This window comes from Pan troglodytes, chromosome 6, assembly GCF_028858775.2.
Source record: "Pan troglodytes isolate AG18354 chromosome 6, NHGRI_mPanTro3-v2.0_pri, whole genome shotgun sequence".
Classification (NCBI taxonomy): Eukaryota; Metazoa; Chordata; class Mammalia; order Primates; family Hominidae; genus Pan; species Pan troglodytes.
In genome coordinates, this window is record NC_072404.2 from 100,838,368 (window position 1) to 100,858,470 (window position 20,103).

Sequence of the window (20,103 nt, forward strand, 5' to 3'; positions counted from 1 at the left end):
TAGTGATGTATTCTCCTTCAATGAAAAGAAAGCTTGAACATAAGGTATTTCACTCCATTTGCCTTCCCTCTTACAGAAAACGTCAAACTGCAGGATAGTATTGTAATTTATACTTCCCTCAGGTGGCCATTTTTCCCCATCAGAGAGAGAATATTGGAGCCAGGCCATGGTGCAGAAAAAAATGAGCTGCCTCTTTTTCAGGGTTTGTGGGTCAAATTGGTCCCAATGGCTTAGGATGCATTTCAAGGGTGAGCCTGTTGATGACTGAGTATTTCCCATCTGAAAGACAAAACCGCCCATGGTTTTGGTTTGTTTGTTTCTCACCCTGCCCAAGAACCCGCAATGGTCCCTGGACCCTGCTGATCAGAATGGTTGCACTCACTGATGCAGCATCAGAAACACCTCTTGCCCAAGAACCCGCAATGGTCTCGGGACCCTGCTGATCAGAATAGTTGCACTCACCAATGCAGCAGCAGAAACACTAGTTTTCCTCCTAGACCATGAGGGAGGACCAAGGAATGTCAGATTTAGTGGCCCTTACCGATGCATTCTCGAAAACCTGCACCTTTGCCTGTCCTCCTAGACCACCAAGAGGACTGAGAAAAATCGGATTTAGTGGACCTTACCAACACATTCTCAAAAACTTGCACTCTTACCTGTCCTCCTAGACCACAAAGAGGACCAAGAAAAATCGCATTTAGTGGCCCTTACTGATGCATTCTCAAAAACCTGCTAGAGTCCTAAGCATTCTCCTGTTAGTAATGGGACTTTACTCATGTCCCATAAAGATGATGTGCCCCAAAAATGAAGTGAAGGGCCATACCCTGAGGGAGGGAAGGGATCTCCAGAGTTGGAAGAGTGATGCTTTTCGTCCTCACATATATGAATAGGAAGGAAACAATTTCTGAGGCTCCCCATATCCTAGCTTCAGGAATAGCTTTTGTTAGGCCTGCTTGTCTGAGGAGGGATCGTAAAATTCCAGATAGTGCCCCCTACAATGGGGCTTTGGGCAAAAATTATGTCTTTCTGATTGGTGAGCCCAGGTGCTTAAAGAAGGGAATAGAGTCCTGGAGTTTATACTAGAAATCATTCTTATAGAAGAAACTAGAAAAGCACCAGAGACAGGGAGTGGTTTTTAGAAACGAGACTAGCCTCAAAGAAGAGAGGCAAGAGGAAGTTTGTCTGACAGGCATTAGGACCCAGGAGGAAAGGGTCAGGCTAGACAGGATAGACAGTCAAGTCTCGCTTGGGCAACGTGACTTTGAGAGTTCCGCTTATGGCTGCAGGGTCAACCAATTTGTTGTTGGGACCCCAGAGCTGAATGGCTTTCCTGTCTGTCGATCCTTGGCTCAGCCCAGAAGTACAGGAAAAGCGGAAGCTGGTTCCAGACAAACCAACGCTCTCAACTCTGAAGAGTCAGGAGTTGTTAGAGAGCCTTTTCTCAGAAAGCCTGACACCCGTGTCTTTAGTCTGGCATCCATGCTAGTCACTTTTATCTGGCCAATAGGTGCCTGGTATTTAGTCCCCGAATTCTAAGGAAAAATAGGACAGAATAGCAAGCAATAGGGGTCTGATGGTACTCACCACTTGGCGATAGGCGATAGTCCCATCTGGGTCACCAAAATATGTCTGGAATTGGTTCCTTCCAGTGGGTTCTTGGTCTCGCTGACTTCAAGAATGAAGCCGCGGACCCTCGCAGTGAGTGTTACAGTTCTTTTTTTTGTTTGAGACAGAGTCTCGCTCTTTCGCCTAGGCCAGAGTGCAGCGGCGCAGTCTCAGCTCACTGCAAGCTCCAACTCCCGGGTTCACGCCATTCTCCTGCCTCAGCCTCCCGAGTAGCTGGGACTACAGGCACCCGCCATCATGCCTGGCTAATTTTTTGTATTTTCTTTTTGTAGTAAAGACGGGGTTTCACCGTGTTAACCAGGATGGTCTTGATCTCCTGACCTCATGATCTGCCTGCCTTGGCCTCCCAAAGTGCTGGGATTACAGGCGTGAGCCACCGTGCCCGGCCGTTACAGTTCTTAAAGATGGTGTGTCCTGAGTTTGTTCCTTCAGATGTTCAGATGTGTCCAGAGTTTCTTCCTTCCAGTGGGTTCGTGGTCTCGCTTGACTCCAGGAGTGAAGCCGCAGACCTTTGCAGTGAGTGTTACAGTTCATAAAGGTAGTGCAGACCCAAAGAGTGAGCAGCAGCAATATTTATTGTGAAGAGTGAAAGAACAAACCTTCCACAGCATGGAAGGGAACCCGAGTGGGTTGCTGCTGCTGGCTCGGGTAGCCAGCTTTTATTCCCTTATTTGGCCCTACCCATGTCCTGCTGATTGGTCCATTCTACAGAGTGCTGATTGGTCTGTTTTTACAGAGTGCTGATTGGGGCATTTACAACCCTTTAGCTAGACACAGAGCTCTGATTGGTGCGTTTTTACAGAGTGCTGATTGGTGCATTTACAAACCTTTAGCTAGACACAGAGTGCGGATTGGTGTGTTTACAATCCTTTAGCTAGACAGAAAATTTCTCCAAGTCCCCACCTGACCCAGAAGCCCAGCCAGCTTCACCTCTCAGCACCACTGCACTCCAGCCTGGCAACAGAGCAAGACTTCATCTCAAAAAAAAAAAAAAAGAAAAAAAGAAAAAAAGTAAAAGGAATAACAATAATACCATAAGTATTTAGAATTTGGAGGGGAGGGTGATAAGCAGAATATGATCCCACAAGGATGTCCACATTCTAATCTCTGGGACCTGTGAATATGTTACATTTCATGACAAAGGGGAACTCAGGTTGCAGATGGAAGACTGTGAATCAGCTGACTTTGAAACAGGAAGGTTATCCTGGATGGGCTCAATTTAATCATATGAGCTCTTATAAGTGAAAGAGTAAAGCAGAAGAATGGGTCAGAAATGTGTTGTGAAAAGAACTTAACTCACCAGTGGTTGCTGGCTTTAAATATGAATGAAGGTGGCTACAAGCCAAGAAATGTAGTGGCCTCTAGAAACTAAGAATGATCCTCGGTTTACAGCCAGCAAGAAAATGAAAGTCTTGATCCCAAAATCTCAAGTAACTGAATTCTGCCAACAACCTGAATGAGAAGGAAATGAATTCTACCCTAGAGTCTCCAGAAAGGAAGACAGTGCTGCCAACACTTTGTTTTTAGCCTAGTGAGATCTCTGTCAGAATTCTGGCTTACAGAACTGTAAGATAATACATTTGTATTGTTTTAGCCTCTAAATTTATGGTAAATTATTATGACAGCAATAGAAAACTAACACAGCAGGTACATGGAGTTATGTACTGTTACCACAGTAACAGTATGTTACTTGTAATATTATTTTACAATATTATAACTTGTGAAGTAAGAAGTAGAAAGTTTCAGATGTGAACTAGGAAGTATAAAATGTTCTATTATTGACTATAAATGTGCTTTTATAAGTTAAGAATATACTTTGTTAGTCCTAGAGCAACTATGTAAAAACAGAATAATAAAAAGATGTTTAGCCAAGACACAAATAGAAGATGGGGCACTAAAAATATTTGATTAACCCAAAAGAAGGCAAGAAATGAACCATGGAAGACTAAAAAAAACCCAAGAGACAAATAGAAAACCAACAACAAAAGGGTAGACTTAAACCCAACCACAAAAAAATTACATTAAATGTAAATGGACTGAACCATTCAATTAAAAGGAAGAGATTATTGGGCTGGATAAAAACAGAAAGACCAAACAAGATGCAGCCTGTAAGAAATGCATACAGCTATATAAAAATTTTAAAGTAAAACAATGGTAAAAATGTGTATTATGCAAATAGTAATCATAAGGAAATTCATATGAAATAGTAATTTAAGACTTTAAGAGAAAAGATATTAGGGTATTATAAAAGATAAAGAAGGGCATTTTATAATGATATGACTTCCCATGCCCCTAAATATTCTTCCACTGAATGAGAGCTTCAAAATTTATAAAACAAAAACAGACAGACTCAAGGGAGAGAAATAAGCATATTTGCAACCATAATTAGAGATTTTAACACAAATCTCTTGGTAATTGAAGAGACAAGTAGGCAAAAAAATTAAGACATGAAAGACCTGAACAAACTATTAAGCAAATTTACCTAATTAACTTTTATAGAACACTATATCCAATAACTGAAAAAATATATTAATTTCTAGTGCACATGAAATATTCACCAAGATATACTGGGCCATAAAATAAATCTCAATACATTTCAACAAAGCATGTTCTCTGACTAGATAGAAATTACATTAATAACCATAAATAAGTTGTCACAAAAATGGAAATAAAATTACACACTTTTCAGTAACCCATGGGTTAAAGAAGTAATGAAAAGGGAAATTAGAAAATAAAAGTGAAAGATAATGAAAACACAAAATATCAAAATCTGTGAGATATTTAAAGCAGTGCTGATAAATTCATTGCTTTTGTGCTTATTCTAAAAAATAAAGTTTTAAAAATCTATTTCAACTTTTAAAAACTAGAAAAAGGAGAGCAACATAAATAAGAAAAAGGACATAATAATGACAAGGGCAAAAATAAGGAAATAAAAAAACAGACTGTACCCGAGAGAGAGAAGGAACATAGATTTTCAATATCAGAAATGAAAGAGAAGTATACTACAGATGCTAATGAAAACTAATAGGAAAATATCACCAACATAAAATAGTGAAATACCTTGAAAAATACATCTCACCCAATCTGACTCAAAAAATAAAAAATGTAAATAGCCCTATATCTATCAAGAAATTAAATTCATAATTAAAATTATAAGCATATATTAAAATTCAGAATTTAAAACCTTCTAATTTATTTTTAAACATTGATATTTTAATAATACAATTTCTATCAATAACACCAACTTTACATCATCTCTTTCAGAATTCCAATAAGCATACAAAATGTTGCTCAATATTGTTAGCCATTCCTCTAAGTGTAAATTACAACCAGAAATCATACCAGTTCCTACCCATTATAATAGCTAAAATTAAAAAGACTGACAATTCTAAGTGTTAGTAACAATGTGTAGCAAGTGGACGTCTCCTAGATTCTGTTGGGAGTGTGTAAAACCACTTTTGAAAATAGTGTGACAATTTTTTATATAGTTATATGTCACTTAAAAATGGGAATACATTCTGAGAAATATATCATTAGGTGATTTCCTTATTGTGAGAACATCATAGAGTGTATGTATGTGCACACCTAGATGATATAACCTACTACACACCTAGGCTAAATGGTACATCCAAACATAGAAAAAGTACAGTAAAACTCTAAGTATAAAGTTTTAAAGACGGTGTACCTGTATAGGGCACTTACCATGAACAGAGCCTGCAGGACTGGCAGTTGCTCTGGGTGAGTCAGTGAGTGACTGGTGAATGAATGTGAAGGCCTAGGACTCACTGTACACTAAAGAGACTTAATAAATACTATACACTTAGCCTACATTAAATCTATTTTTTAAAAATTTCAGGCCCAGCATGGTGGCTCAGCACTTTGGGAGGCCAAAGCAGGAGGGTTGCTTGAGGCCAGGAGTTTGAGACCAGCCTGGACAACATAATGAGACCTCATGTCTACTAAAAATAAAAGAATTAGACAGGCTGGTTGGCACTTGCCTGTAGTGCCAGATACTGGAGAGACTGAGGTGAAAAGATCCTGTAAGTCCAGGAGTTTGAGCTTGCAGTGAGCTATGATCATGACACTGCACTCCAGCCTGGGTGACAGAGCAAGACCCTGTCTCAAAACAAACAAACAAACAAACAAACAGCAACAACAAAAAGAAGTTCTTTCTTCAATAACATATTAACTTTAGCTTACTGTAACATTTTTACTTTATAAATTTTTAATTTTTTTAGCTTTTAGACTCTTTCACAATAACACTTAGCTTAAAACACAAACACACGGTACAGCTGTACAAAAACATTTTCTTTCTTTATATCCTTATCCTATTTTTAAAATGTTTCTTTTTCACTTTTAAAACTTTTTGTTAAAAACTAAAAGAAAAACACACATATTAACCTAGGCCTACACAGGGTCAGGATCATCAAGACATCATGGGGCAATAGGAAATTTTCAGCTCCCATGTAATCTTATGTGACCACCATCCTATATGCAGTTCATTATTGACAAAAACGTAATGGTGTGGCCTATGACTGTAGTCAAATATGAATTTCCCATGTAACTGAGCAACTCTACTCTTCATCATTTACCCAGGAAAGAAAACATTTTGCCAAAGTATTAGATGAAGAGTCATTTTCTATGAAGAATAAGTATTCAATAACCATTTCCAGCGTTCCCCACTATTATCCTGGACTAGATGAATATAAAAGATATATTATCTGCCTTATGGAAACTGCCTTCTAAGATTAAAAAATAATCAAAATATACTTGAATTTCAAAAATTTAAAATCCACTTTGAATTGTACTTGCACAAATTTTCATTTTTACATAATAGATCTAACTAGTTAGGGAGCTGTTTCTTTCTTGATGGCCTATCCAAGAAATAATTTTCTTTAATTTCTAGGCTCTTGAAATGATTGATGAATCTATAGAAGAGCTTTCTGTGCTAGTTCTCAGTGAATCACCAGGAAGACTCATGAGTTTCTTTTAACATTTCAAAGCTATTCAAAAGTGCAGTCCAATTTGGTAATTGAAAGAGTGATTATTCTCTTTGTGAATTATATAGCTTCTCTGTTTCTCTTATTCTTTGGTTATTTTATCCCCACTTGTCTATTTCTCCATTGGAAAAGAGGCTTGGACACTAGAAGAAAGCCAGGTCATAGTTAAGTAAATATGTTTACTTGGCAAATACCTCAATTTGTGGGGAGAAATGAACACTGTAGTTTAAATAATGGTTTTAGAATTATCTTAAAATTTTTTTATGACAAGCTTCGTATCTTGACACTACTGATGTGGGGTGTGTGTATGTTGGGGTGGGGGAGGAAAGAGAGATGGTTATGATAAACAGTAGACTCAATAGTTCGAACATAAAACATAAAACTAGTTTTATTTTTAAAAACTGTTACTTGTCAAAGTAGACTTTTTTTTCTCCTGTTTAACATGCTACCTCTTAGTCATGGAGTAGCTATGAGCACAACCAATGTCATTCTTTAAAAAATTATTCCAATGGGGGCAATACTGGTCTTGGGAAGGAAAGCCTACACTTGATGCAATAATATATGGTTAACAAATTCACAATTGAGTGACTTTTCTTGCAGCTGTGGTTCAAATTATAGACATTTCAGATGTTTAATGGTGACTTTAATTTACTGTGAGGAAGTGTATGATGAGCATCTGGAAGGACATGATTTTACTTTAATCATTTTGATTTAGGTGACAGTAATTACAAGTATCATCATGGTCTGTAGAGAAAACATTGGTTTTACTGTTACCTGCCAGGACTTGTTTCCATCCTTTACCAGGGCATTTTTTTCTTGGACCAGGAGGAGTTAAATCATCATTCTGAAATTTCCTTTGCTACTTAAGTGCCTGGCATGATCATGGATTCATAATAATGGAACAAATTGATGAGTTTACTTAGCCAAAATGACTACGGTTTAAAAGATTAGGAATAATGGTGTTTAAGTTAACTGGGAAAAGCAGTGTTAATCTGCCCCAGAAACTTTACAGCTAAGTAGATGCAGCAATTTGAAAGACCTTGAAGTAACATAAACTGCTTCTGACTGTGCAGGTAGTTTTAGGAAAAGTTTCACTAAGTGCTTAGCCAAGAAGGCATTAAGTATGGAATGAGGCAAAAGCCTTTCTCTTAGCTCTTCAGTCATTCTATTTCCTGTTTTAACAAATACAAAAAAGAGACTTAAACTCAACAACAAAATATCTCAGCTAACTAAGAGGTTTTTCAACCCAGAGGGACTATTCAGAAGATAGGAATAAACATACTTCAATATGGAGACATCATTAAGCATATGTAGCACATGGCAGATATCAATAATATTTATTGAATGAATATATGAAAATACCACCAATCAAAACTTTATTAGAAGTCAGTTGTTGAACAGCTACTAGATTGTAAATTTATCTTACAAATATGAGAATCATGGTTTAAAAAATATGTGGAATCCCCTAAAGACTACTTCTCCATTGAAAAGATCCAATTCTGTTCTTGGCTCAGCTAATATCGTTCTTCTGGGCTCTCTGCCTCTTTTATTTTTTTATCTGTAATATGGGGGCCACAGCATATTTTCTTTCTACATCACTAAGTTGTGGTGAAGATCACTTGAGCAAATAGCAATGTGTCAGAAACTGAAGAGAGTTGAAAGATGTAGTGTTTTCTATATTATTCTATTTATGTTTTCCTAGGTACTCCCTTTTCTCTTGTTCCTCTCCCACATAAATACTGCTGATAGGGGCAGGAGGCAGACATATCCCTAGGCAGATGAGGCGGGTTTCTGGTGAAACCCCACCTTCAAACCAAAGACACTTTAAAGCCTGAAAGCCAAGCTACAAGTCTTGATAAATCAATGGACCAGATTCAGAATCTCTCTTCCCGTGTGGCGCACTTTCCTCTGATAGATCTCTGCCCTTCTCCTATTTTACATATACCTACCCTTCCCTAGCTGGGTTTTTACCCTGTCATACCCATCTTTGAGTGCTGTCTTTGTTTTAGCCTTTTTTGCATACTCACAAATCAATCAGCATGCACTCCCTTATTCTGAGCCCCTAAAAACCCCGGATTCATCCACACTTTGGGACTGCCCGCCTTTAGGTGGGAAGAGACCACCCAACTTCGGAGAGGGGGCTGCCCTCTGGGGTCCTCTCTCTGCTGAGACCTGTCGCTCAGTAAAACTCTCCTCACCTTCGGTTGTCAGGGTAACCTCTTTATTCTTGGAAGTGAAACAAGAACTCGGGACCTGCCGAAATTGAGTACCAGAAAGGCTGTAACACTGTAGCCCTCCACCGTCTGCCAGAGGTGGGAAGCCATCCCACATTACGCGAAGACACCCCACATCACGGGAAGCCGTGGCAGGGCTAGGCCAGCCCCAGAGCCGTGGGCAAGAACAGGGCAACGGGACTAAAAGAGCTGTTAGCACACTGTAAAACACCCCCCTGGGCTTCACGGTTGCTGGCATCCCTGTTCAGGTGACACAGCATTCCCCTCCTCCAGACTCCACGCCCAAGGCAGAAGCAGGTTGTGGCATACCCAGCCCAGCTGCGGGCTGAGCGCGGATCCCGTGGCGAGTGTGGGATCTGCGCAGGAGTGCAAGCCAAGCGCAGTTCACTGGGCTGGGTGGAGAGGGTACCTCCTGTGGTGAGTCCGGAGCTGAGCCAGGCACAGGCAGGGGCATCACTGGCCATGGAGGTCTCCAGCTGGTGAAGTGGCTCTGAGAAAAATCCTGCACAACTGCTAAAGGTATTTGAGATCCAGGCAGTGTGTTTTTTTCTGGACGTTATAAATAAGCCATGCTTTTGGTCCTGAGGTCACTCAGAGGTTATACTCAATTATTCCAGAGTCAATTAGGCCCAGTCCTGTTTAGCTAGGTTTGCTCTCTCGGGCTGTTTCTCTTGAAGCAATTTTTCTCCATATTAGAACCTCTTTCTAAGGATACATAGCAGAAATTAAAGAACGCCAACATCATATTTTCTTAGAGTTTAAAAAAAGGCATTAGGGACCTCAGCACAGACCGTCCTGTTACCTAAGCATAAGGTCACACAAAGTTCCTTGGTCATGAGAGTCCACATCTGCATATAGCAAAGCTGAGTACAGTGAGCCGAGATCGCGCCACTGCACTCCAACCTGGGCGACAGCGAGACTCTGTCTCAAAAAAAAAAAAAAAAAAAAAAGCTGAGTATTCCCCAGCTCCCTATCCAGTGCTTTTTTCATGACTCCAGTCTAATTAGTCTGGTAAAGATGCTTTTGGCATAGAGGAGTTGAAGGTCTTAGTTGAAGTGGGGGTAATCATTTTGCCCTGTCTTTTCTACCATCTTTGCCTGGGTATTTGATAGGTGACTTTGAATGTGGAGTCTCAGAACCTGTAGTGAAGATTTTTAAAACTATGAACTCTGCAGGTCCCGGTTTTGTCCTTTAGTTCATTATTTGGAATCCATAAAACACAGATTCTATGAAGAGAAACTCCTAATGCCAGATGCTTTTAGTGGTTAGGTTATTATTATTTTTTAAAGTAGCAACTTCCAGACTCTACTCAAAGTATATCCTGGACTTATAAATTATGGAATTTGTACTTAAGTACAAATTTATTTTGTACTTTTTTGTTTATTTTACGGAAATTTGAACTAAATATTCCCCAGGTAAAGGTATCATGATGGATGGAGGTCTCCCAACATAATTTCCTCCTTATCCAATTAGTCTACCAATCCTGCTAATCCCGTTCACCCTGCCAGTGCCTGGTTTAGGAAAAGCATGTGATCTAATTGTAACCAATGATCCATTAAGGAAGGTCTGCTAGGTGGGGTTGGGAATTATGGGAAAGATTTCCTTGCTCCTAAAAAGTTAACAAGGAAGACATGGCCCATTTTCTTTCTCTAGACACAGTTATATCCGGATGTGATGCCTAGAACTGCTACAGCCATCCTGATGTCTGCCTGAGAATGAACCCGACCAGAAAGCATTGTAGACCCAAAGTGGGTGTTAGAGAGGTAGAGACAGAGAGACCTGAGAAACTGTGTCTTTGGGAAATAATTATTTTAACCTGTTTAATAGAGGTTTTCTGTTAACTGCAGCTGAAGGCATTCTAATTGAAAATGTGGGTGACAGAAATTCTAACTTTATCCTTGATAACCCACCCTCACACCCTCATCTCTGAAAATGCTTTGAAAAATAGTTTGCTGATACATGGCCATTCTCTGTGAATTTCTCTCTAAGGAAATGTGGCTCTCAGAACACAGAAATAAAAATTATTTATAAAGACCCTTCCTAGATAATCTACTCTGCTTCAGGTGGGTTGGATAAAGGATAGAATTAGTTCAGGTATTAGAGAGAAAAGTCAACCAACAAGTCTATTAAGTGTCTACTTGTGCCCAGTATTTTACCCAAAACTTAATCGAGTAGATAAATTATTTGTATTTTTTCTTGAGAAAGATTGTTCATACTTGATTATTAGTTTCTAAAGAAAGTATTCTTAATTCCAAGCCTAATAGCTCTTATGTCATTAGTTTCTAGTGCAGAGAAATGTACTTGATGAATTTGTGTTGACTTTTTTTTTTTTGCTAGCCAATATGAAGGTTGCCAGTCCCTGCCAAAATCAGCACTAAAACTATTTTTCATGAGTAATAACAATAATATTCTTTTTTAAATAGCACCTTTAACCCAAGAATCTTAAGCCTATATAAACATTCACTGAACAATACACTCAAAATCTCAGTATTTGGTTGATGGGGAAATTAACCTAGATGCAAGAACACAGAAATAAAAATAGAGCCTAGAATACTGACTCACAATAGTCTTTCAGTCTATTGTCCCCACCTAACTATTCAAGAAAAATAAAAAGTACAGCGGCTTCAGCAGTATAAACAACTAAGCTTTTCCATCCCCAGCTGATGATTCATTATTTCCCTTTTCCTGCTGTTTAAAATTATTTTTTATTTTTATTACATTTTATTTTTGACAGTGAGAGATCTAAATGTCAAAGGGTAAGGAAATTGAGCTGGTTAAAACTATCTAAATTTCTTGCATCTGCAAAAAATGACTTGGCAATATTTGAGGAGTGAGGTTTCTTTAGATACTTACAGAGCTTCCTGTTGGGCTAAAGTATTGTCAAAACAATTTTTTTCTTGGTTCTTAAGTAATTCTCTTTATAAATTGAAAGGGAAGAGAAATTGGAATCAAATTTTATAAGAATAAGAAATAATAATGCATTAACTTTCCAATATTCTGAAGTTCACCAGATTATGAGGAAAGCTTTGAACTCCACGATTTGGGACTTAGGATAAGCAGAAGCTAGGTAGAAGTCCATCTTTGACCAACAATATAAGTTTTTAAGAAAAGTTAGTGACCAGGGGTAGTGGCTCATGCCTGCAATCCCAGCACTTTGGGAGCCTGAGATGAGTGGATTGCTTGAGGTTAGGAGTTGGAGACAAGTCCGGGTAATATGGCAAAACCCCGTTTCTACCAAAAGTGTTCAAATTAGCTGGGCATGGTGGCACACATCTGTAGTCCCAGCTACTCGGGAGGCTGAGGTAGGAGGATTGCTTGAGCCTGGAAGGTCAAGACTGCAGTGAGCTGTGATTATGCCATTCATTGCACTCCAGCCTGGGTGACAGAATGAGACCCTGTGATATAGTTTGGCTGTGTCCTCACTCAAATCTCTCATTGAACTGTAATAATCTCCACCTGTTAAGGGTGGGGCCAGGTGGAGATAATTGAATCATGGAGGTGGTTTCCCCCATACTGTTCTTGTGGTAGTGAATAAGTCTCATGAGATCTGATGGTTTTATAAATGAGAGTTTCCCTGCAAAAGCCTTCTTGCCTGCCCACCATGTAAGACTTGACTTTGTTCCTCCTTTGCCTTCCAGCATGATTGTGAGGCCTCCCCACCCACATGGAACGGTGAGTCAATTAAACCTCTTTATAAATTACCCGGTCTTGGGTATGTCTTTATTAGCAGTGTGAGAACAAACTAATACACCCTGTACCCCAAAAATTTTTTAAAAAGGAAAAAAAAGAAAATTCATAGTAAAACTAAGATTTTATGATATTGTATTTGACAGATGACAAATTTTTGAATACAAACAAATGAAAATTAATAAGCTAATTATAAATTAGCAATTTTCCTTATTAAAGTAAACTCATTAGGGTCTTGACGTGACAACATTTAGATGAATCCATTATTGGTGATTGATGATTACTCTAAATTCCTAAAGACTTGGAATTGAAAGATCCTCACAGAAATTAGTAAGAATGCATTTTTTAAAGGTAATTTTACTTATTCAGTTTTAGTACTCTTCCATTTGGGTCTATGTTAGCCAGGGGTCTGAGTCAGTCTATAAAGCATCATGTGAACACGGCCGGTCAGCTCTTAGAAGGCAGTTTCACAGTGAAGATCTTACTAAAATATCCCCATCACATTTTCCTGCTGCTGAGTTCACAAAGAAAGCACAGAGGCAAATGTGGGTTTTCCTTTAGTTTACATTTTCAGCCTTCCATCAATAACTCTCAGCCATCCTTGTCAGGGACCTACACTGAAGCTGTGATTTCATAAATTGCATAAAAGGATTCATTAATGCTGAAGTTTAATATGAAAATCAACATATCACAGGAAACATTCTAGATTTAGTAGGTGGTGCCACTTACAATTTAGTGGAATGCCAAATCATATGTTTTATTGGAGATATACTTTATTTCTTTTTTATATTAGGCAAGATCTGTCCATCTGTTATTCTGGTTGTTAAACTTGCTCTGAAATAATAACTGACGGGTAATTTCTAATTTTCAAGGAACTTTATTATTACATCGAATGCTCACAACTGCCCTATGAAATAACTTGGAAAAACATTATTATCCCCACCATTGTCACTTGCCCTTGGTGGCTCAGCTGTTTAGCTGGCATTAGAATCCAGTCTCCTGATTTTTTATCCATTGATATTTTTCTCTCCATCATTGTAACTTTCTTACAATCCTGAAATATGTGTGGATTATCCCTCACCTAACTCATTTATGTTAAAATATTGTCACTATCATCTTTATTTTCCTGTACTGTCTCCGTAAGAACTGAATCACCACATAAATCCCCATTTCTAGGCATAATATCTCTTTAGTGTTGCTATGAATTATTCAATAGATTTATCCTGCTTCTCAAAGGCTGATGAGCTTCATCGTGGAGATCATCTCTCCACTGCATGCTATTATTGTTACCCCACTGGAACAAGTCTGCATGAATAATCCCTTATAAAATCTTTATAATCTGAAATTGCTATAAATTACCCCATTCAGGAAGGAGAAAATAATAAAACATATCCACACCATACCCAGATTTTTCAAATGGTTGAGCCAACTTTACTACTCTACCATGGAAGAAATCCAAAGATCAACAAACCCAGGCCCTCTGTAAGTCTCTTCATTTTTATGTCTCTGCTATCACAAAGTACTTTATCTGGCATCAAAATTACATTAATACTCTATTCACATTGCTCTTGCAAGAAACAAATACTTCTTTGTGTCTGAGTTTTCCACATGGTTGCCCTGATGAAACATATGCCAATGGAGGACAAATATATTGATGCAAGTGAAAAAGAGCAAATTAATTCCAGAACCTAGTTAGAGATAAAAGATGCCATCTCCTTATTTCCTGAAATGCAGCTTATATAAAATGCCACACTGGGCTTAATTTGTGGAGAAAAAGCATGCTGCAACTTCATAACTGACAATTTTTCTAACTTGACATTTTGTTCATTCCAAAAATGCTGAACCAAATTGTGGGCAACTTCTTCCCACCACTTCTGGCAAACCCATTCAGTAACTCTTAATGTTATTATTGAAGATGAATGAGCCACCCAAGGTTTTAGAAACTCAATTCCAAAAAAATCTCTATAAGATTTTGGTACAAATGCAAAGAGCCAAATTTTGAAATTTCCTGGATCTGCAAAAATATTTTTTCCTGGGAGGACTTGCCGTGCTTCCTTTCTGGTTAAGCTGTGATTCTACAAACTTTCCTTGAAAACTGTGGTACTCCTGCCAGAAATTGACGAATGAAAGGAAGAAACTGTAAACCCTTAAAAATAGTTATCTAGAATAATTATCAGTAAGTACAGATTTCATTGAGTAATTACTTGCTGGAACACTGGATCTAATAGGAGAGATTTTTGCAAAAGAATAAGATTATTTCATTCTCAGTCAGCACATCTAAGCCACTCAGCTTCCACATTTCAGACTGAAGCTGAGGTAACTCTTTCCCAAATACTTGATGAAAAGTGAAAAACTAAAACAAGTTTCAACAGTTATGCAGGGCACAATCTGAATGAGTTCAGAAGATTTGTGTCTTATTATTTTTATTGAATTTACTTGTAACAGTATACAAGTTTAGACATAGACTTGGATATTTCCACAGTGTCTGGAAGAAACAGCATACTGGCCCTGAAATGCTGATATGACATTCATTCGCTGAAAATAGCACACACCTCTTCCATCATCATGCAGCCCAGTTCCCGATGTATATAGGGCAATTCATAAATAATGAATGGATGAATAAATAGGAATAGAGTGTTTGCTGTTTGGTAAATTGTGCCTTCCTTCTCTTGGGAGACATAACCATTCATTTTCATACAGAAAGCCCTTGAAAAAATAATTTGAGCTTGATGCTAAGGGTCAAATGAGAGTTAGGAGAAGTGGAGCAAAGGATGCAAACAGTGCTAGTCATACCTTAACTAAACTGGTAGTCATTTCCTATTCCTACTTTGGAATTTGTCTCCACATTAGTTCTCTTTAAGGAAAAATAACAGGAAATTCATGCTTTAACTGTTACTTAAAAACTAAAATGAAATGAACCAAAAGAAACAACAACAACACCACCAAAACAATCCTAGACCTTAACCCTTTTCTGGAATTTGAAAGTTGGTCTTGTAATTCTTTGGTTCACAGCATTTGAAGTTGAACAGAAGCACACTATATCCTGGGTTAGAAGGACTTTTGCAGGTTTGCAGAAGGTTTTTATATATCTAGCAGATAAAAGTCTCTCTTTGGTAATATTTGCCAGCCCATCTGATCTCTCCCCATGTGCAGAATTCCCATTGGCTTTACAGGGATTTTGACTAGAAGTAAGACATAAAATCCCAGATCCCACCAAGCACTTAGAACAAAGGAATACATTTTTATTCTACTTTGACTTCCTAGTTACAAATATTTTCTAACTTGTTAGAATCAATTAAGAGGTAAATTATATCATGTTAAAAGAAGAAAATGGAAGAATCTAATGGATCTTAAGTGTCACAATTCAAGCACATTGGAGTGAGTCTTCTGATCCAAATTGGGTTTGTGGCTGGTCAAGCAACAACAAAGAGGGAGGAGTAAAATATAAATAGCTCTGTATAATAAAAAGAGGTAGATTACTGTATGACCAGAGTTACTAATTGTAGGATAATATGTGACTGACAACAATGGTTTTGCTTTATAGACAGAATTAGGTATGAGGCTTATGTCATTGTTAGTAGTAATTGAGGTTGGAGAGACTCAGGGAAGGGCTGCTAGGAGAGAAAGAGGAATTTGCCAAATCTACTGAATACCTATTACAGGTCTACTGTAGTCACTGTATTAATAGTTCAAGAACAAATTATACAGAGATGTAATTGTTTATAAACACAGTTTCATCCTATGCTTTGTCTCATTTTAATTTTTTAAAACTTTTTACAAATTTCAGTAGTTTTGGGGGAACAGGTGATGTTTCATTACATGGATAAGTTCTTTAGTGGTAATTTCTGAAATTCTGGTGCACCCATCACCCAAGCAGTGTACACTGTACCCAATGTCTAGTCTTTCATCCCTCATCCCCCTCCCATCCTTCCCTCTGAGTCCCCAAAGTTCATAATTCTTAGGCCTTTGAATCCTCATAGCTTAGCTCCCACTTACAAGTGAGAACATATACTGTTTGGTTTTCCATTCCTGAGTTACTTCAGTTAAAATAGTGGTCTCCAATTCCATCCAGGTTGCTGAGAATGCCATTATTTAATTCCTTTTTATGGCTGAGTAGTATTCCATAGTATATACATACCACATTTTCTTTATGCACTCATTGATTGATGGGCATTTGGGCTGGTTCCATATTTTTGAAATTGAAAATCACATTGCTATAAACATGCATGTGCAAGTGTCTTTTTCATATAATGACTTCTTTTCCTCTGGGTAGATGCCTAGTAATGGGATTGCTGGATCAAATACTAGATCTACTTTGAGTTCTTTAAGAAATCTCTATACTGTTTCTCATCATGGTTGTACTAGTTGACATTCCCATCAGCAGTGTAAAAGTGTTCCCTTTGCATCACATCCATGCCAACTCTGTTGTTATTTTTATTTTTTAATTATGGCCATTCTTGCAGGAGCAAGGTGGTATCGCACTGTGGTTTTGATTTGCATTTCCCTAGTAATTAGTGATGTTGAGCATTTTTTCATATGTTTGTTAGTCATTTGTATATCTTCTTTTGAGAATTGTCCATTCATGTCCTTTGACCACTTTTTAATGGAATTATTTCTTTTTTCTTGCATATTTGTTTGAGTTCCTTGCAGATTATGGATATTAGTCCTTTGTTGGATGCATAATTTGCAAAAATTTTCTCCTACTCTGTGGATTTTCTGTTTACTCTGTTGCTTATTTCTTTTTCTGTGCAGCAGCTTTTTAGTTTAATTAAGTCCCATCTGTTTATGTTTGTTTTTATTGCATTTGCTTTTGGGTTCTTGGTCATGAACTCTTTGCCTAAGCCAATTTCTAGAAGAGTTTTTCCCATGTTATCTTCTAGAATTTTTATGGTTCTTGTCTTAGATTTAAGTCTTTGATCCATCCTCAGTTGATTTGCGCGTACAGTGAGAGATGAAGATCCAGTTTCATTCTTCTACGTGTGGCTTGCCAATTATCCCAGCACCATTTGTTGAATAGGCTGTCCTTTCACCACTTTATGCTTAGGAATAGGCACACAGACCAATGGAACTAATGGACAGAGCCCCCCCACCCCCAAGTCAAAAGAATTGAGGTTTATTCCCCGTCTTGTCTTTAATGCACTGGGGGCCTTTGGTGATTAGTGGACAACTTCAGCCTGCATATCAACTGGAGCACTAAAGGGCTTACTCATACACACTAACTCAAGTTCAAAAACTGGCTATTGTTGAGGAAGAGCCAAACAAGTTGCAATTGAATTAACACTTTTAATGCATTCAAGTGGCTCATTATAAAGCCCAAATAGTTGTAAGATTTAACTCTTGATATACTAGTTATCATGGTTGTGCGATATTTTTTCCTGTCTGCTAAAGTTAATTGTCATCTATAAAACTCTAAACTTAAATCCTTTTATTCTTTGGCTAGAAATTATCTCAGGAAATTAACCTATATAAATTCTGGCTATAAACGATGTTCACTATAATGTTATTTATAATGGCTCCCAAATTTAAAGGACCATAAATATCCACAAATGTGATATTTGTTAAATAAAGTTGAAATAAGATATAATGGGAGATGACCTTTTATTATTATTAATTTTTACTTTTCAAATTTTAAATTGAAGAATTATAGATGTATATATTTATGGATTACAAAGTAATGTTATGATTTATGAATAAATGTGGAATAATTAAAACTAATTAACATATCTATCACCTGAAATGTTTTTTTTTTGCGGTGACAACATTTAAAATTTACTCTCTTAGTGATTCTGGAATGTATAATACATCATGTTTTATGATATTCACCATGCTGTGCAATATATCTCAAAGGAAAAAAAATCCTTATTAGTCCTATTTGAGGCTTTCTGCCCTTTCACCATCATCTTCCCTTCTCTCCCACCCTCCCAGCCTCTGGTAGCCACCATCCTACTCTCTGCTTATTTGAGTCTGATTATCTTAGATTCCATGTTTGAGCACATGTGCTGTTTGTCTTTCTGTGCCTAGCTTATGTGGGAGATGATTTTTTTTTAATGAAAAAATGCCAGCAAAAATGGTAGTAGGAAACTCGAAGGGCCCATCGCTCAATAGAAACCCTGAAAAGACTAGAGAACACTGTCAGAATCAACTTTGTCAGAACTCTGAAAAATTATCAGACTTAAAGCAGCCAAGCAAATGCTTAACCAAAAAAGGGGTAATTAAAACCTGGTAAGAGAGCTTTGTGGCATTTTAACTTACCTTTGTTTCCACCCCCTCTAGTGCGATGGCATTGAAGATGACAATCCAGTTCCTGATGTGTGTTCCTCGTGATGGTGGGAGCAAAGTGAATTTTGTTTTCAAATAACTGTCATTGTCAGTTTTGACCTATCAAGTGGCTCCCTGAAACACTAACACAGAAAGCATGCCTCTATTGTGCTTAACTTGGAACTCTCTCAGGGTTGAGAAATGGCTATGAAACTGAACAGCTACTGTCACTTAGGGCAAAGGAGATCAGTTGGGGTAAACAATAGACACGCTGAAAAGCCTGGAAAGAAAAGCTGGGTAGTAAGATGTTTTGGAGTATAAAGACTTCAAAAAGGTTTTTAAAATTATGGAAATTTAGTCATACACATGCCCAAGATGGGCACATACTCCTAATATATCTGAGAACATCCTAAGCTTTTACCTCTGGCTGACCTTCAAGTTCCACATAGGCAGGAAATGAAGGCAAAGGCAGAGTTGTAAACTTTCCAGCTGAATAGTTAAAGTGTGCACTAACATAAACACAAATACACACAGAGCTCAGTTCCAAAAGACTAGAAGGCTTCATTTGTTTGTCTGGTGTTCGTGTGTGTGATTCCAAGTGTTTAAGGAAATCTCTGTCAAATCACTAGCTAACCACTAAGTTAATAGAATAGAGATTTTAGAGACCACACATGACAAAGAATATAGTCTTTACAAAAATAGTTTAGAAAATTGACTTAACAAATAAATATAACCCACCACAGGTAGCAACAAGAAACTCTGGGAAAGGGGAAGAGTCTGATTTCTAGATTTCCCATATTATAATATTCAAAATGCCCTGGTTTTTTTTGTTTGAAATTATGAGGCATGCAAAGAAACAAGAAAGTATGGCCCATTCACAGGAACAAAAGAAATTAACAGAAACTATCCCTGAGGAAGCCCAGCCATTGGACTTAATACACAAAGCTTTTAAAGCAATTGTCTTAAATATGCCCAAAGAGTTAAAGAAAGCCATGGACTAAGAACTAACAAAAATTGAGATTAATTCTCAATGAACATAGAATATCAATAAGGAGCTAGAGCTTATAAAAAGGAACCAAATGGAAATTCTGGAGATGAAAAGTACAATAACTGAAATGAAAAATTCACTAGAGGGACTCAGTAGCATATCTGAGCAAGCAAAAGAAAAAGTAAATTTGAAAGTAAGTTAATGGAAAGTATTCAGTTGGTGAGCAAGGGAAAAAAAGGAACAAGGAAAAATGAACGGCACCTCAGAGTGCCATGTGACACTATCAAGCTTACCAACATAAGTATAATGA

At 37.6% G+C, this 20,103-nt stretch overlaps 1 protein-coding gene across 5 annotated transcripts in view; it reads left to right on the forward strand.

Annotated features, from left to right (window-relative positions):
• Window positions 1–20,103, forward strand: part of LOC104007321 (uncharacterized) — a 205,383-nt gene that overhangs the window by 142,664 nt on the left and 42,616 nt on the right. For 2 of the 5 annotated variants that reach the window (XM_054655952.2, XM_063815437.1), the window contains exon 3: window positions 12,499–12,532. The exons of the other annotated variants lie outside the window; for them this stretch is intronic. In XM_054655952.2, coding sequence (XP_054511927.1) covers window positions 12,499–12,532 — 34 coding nt within the window. The remainder of the gene's footprint in view (window positions 1–12,498; window positions 12,533–20,103) is intronic. 5 annotated transcript variants of the gene reach the window in all.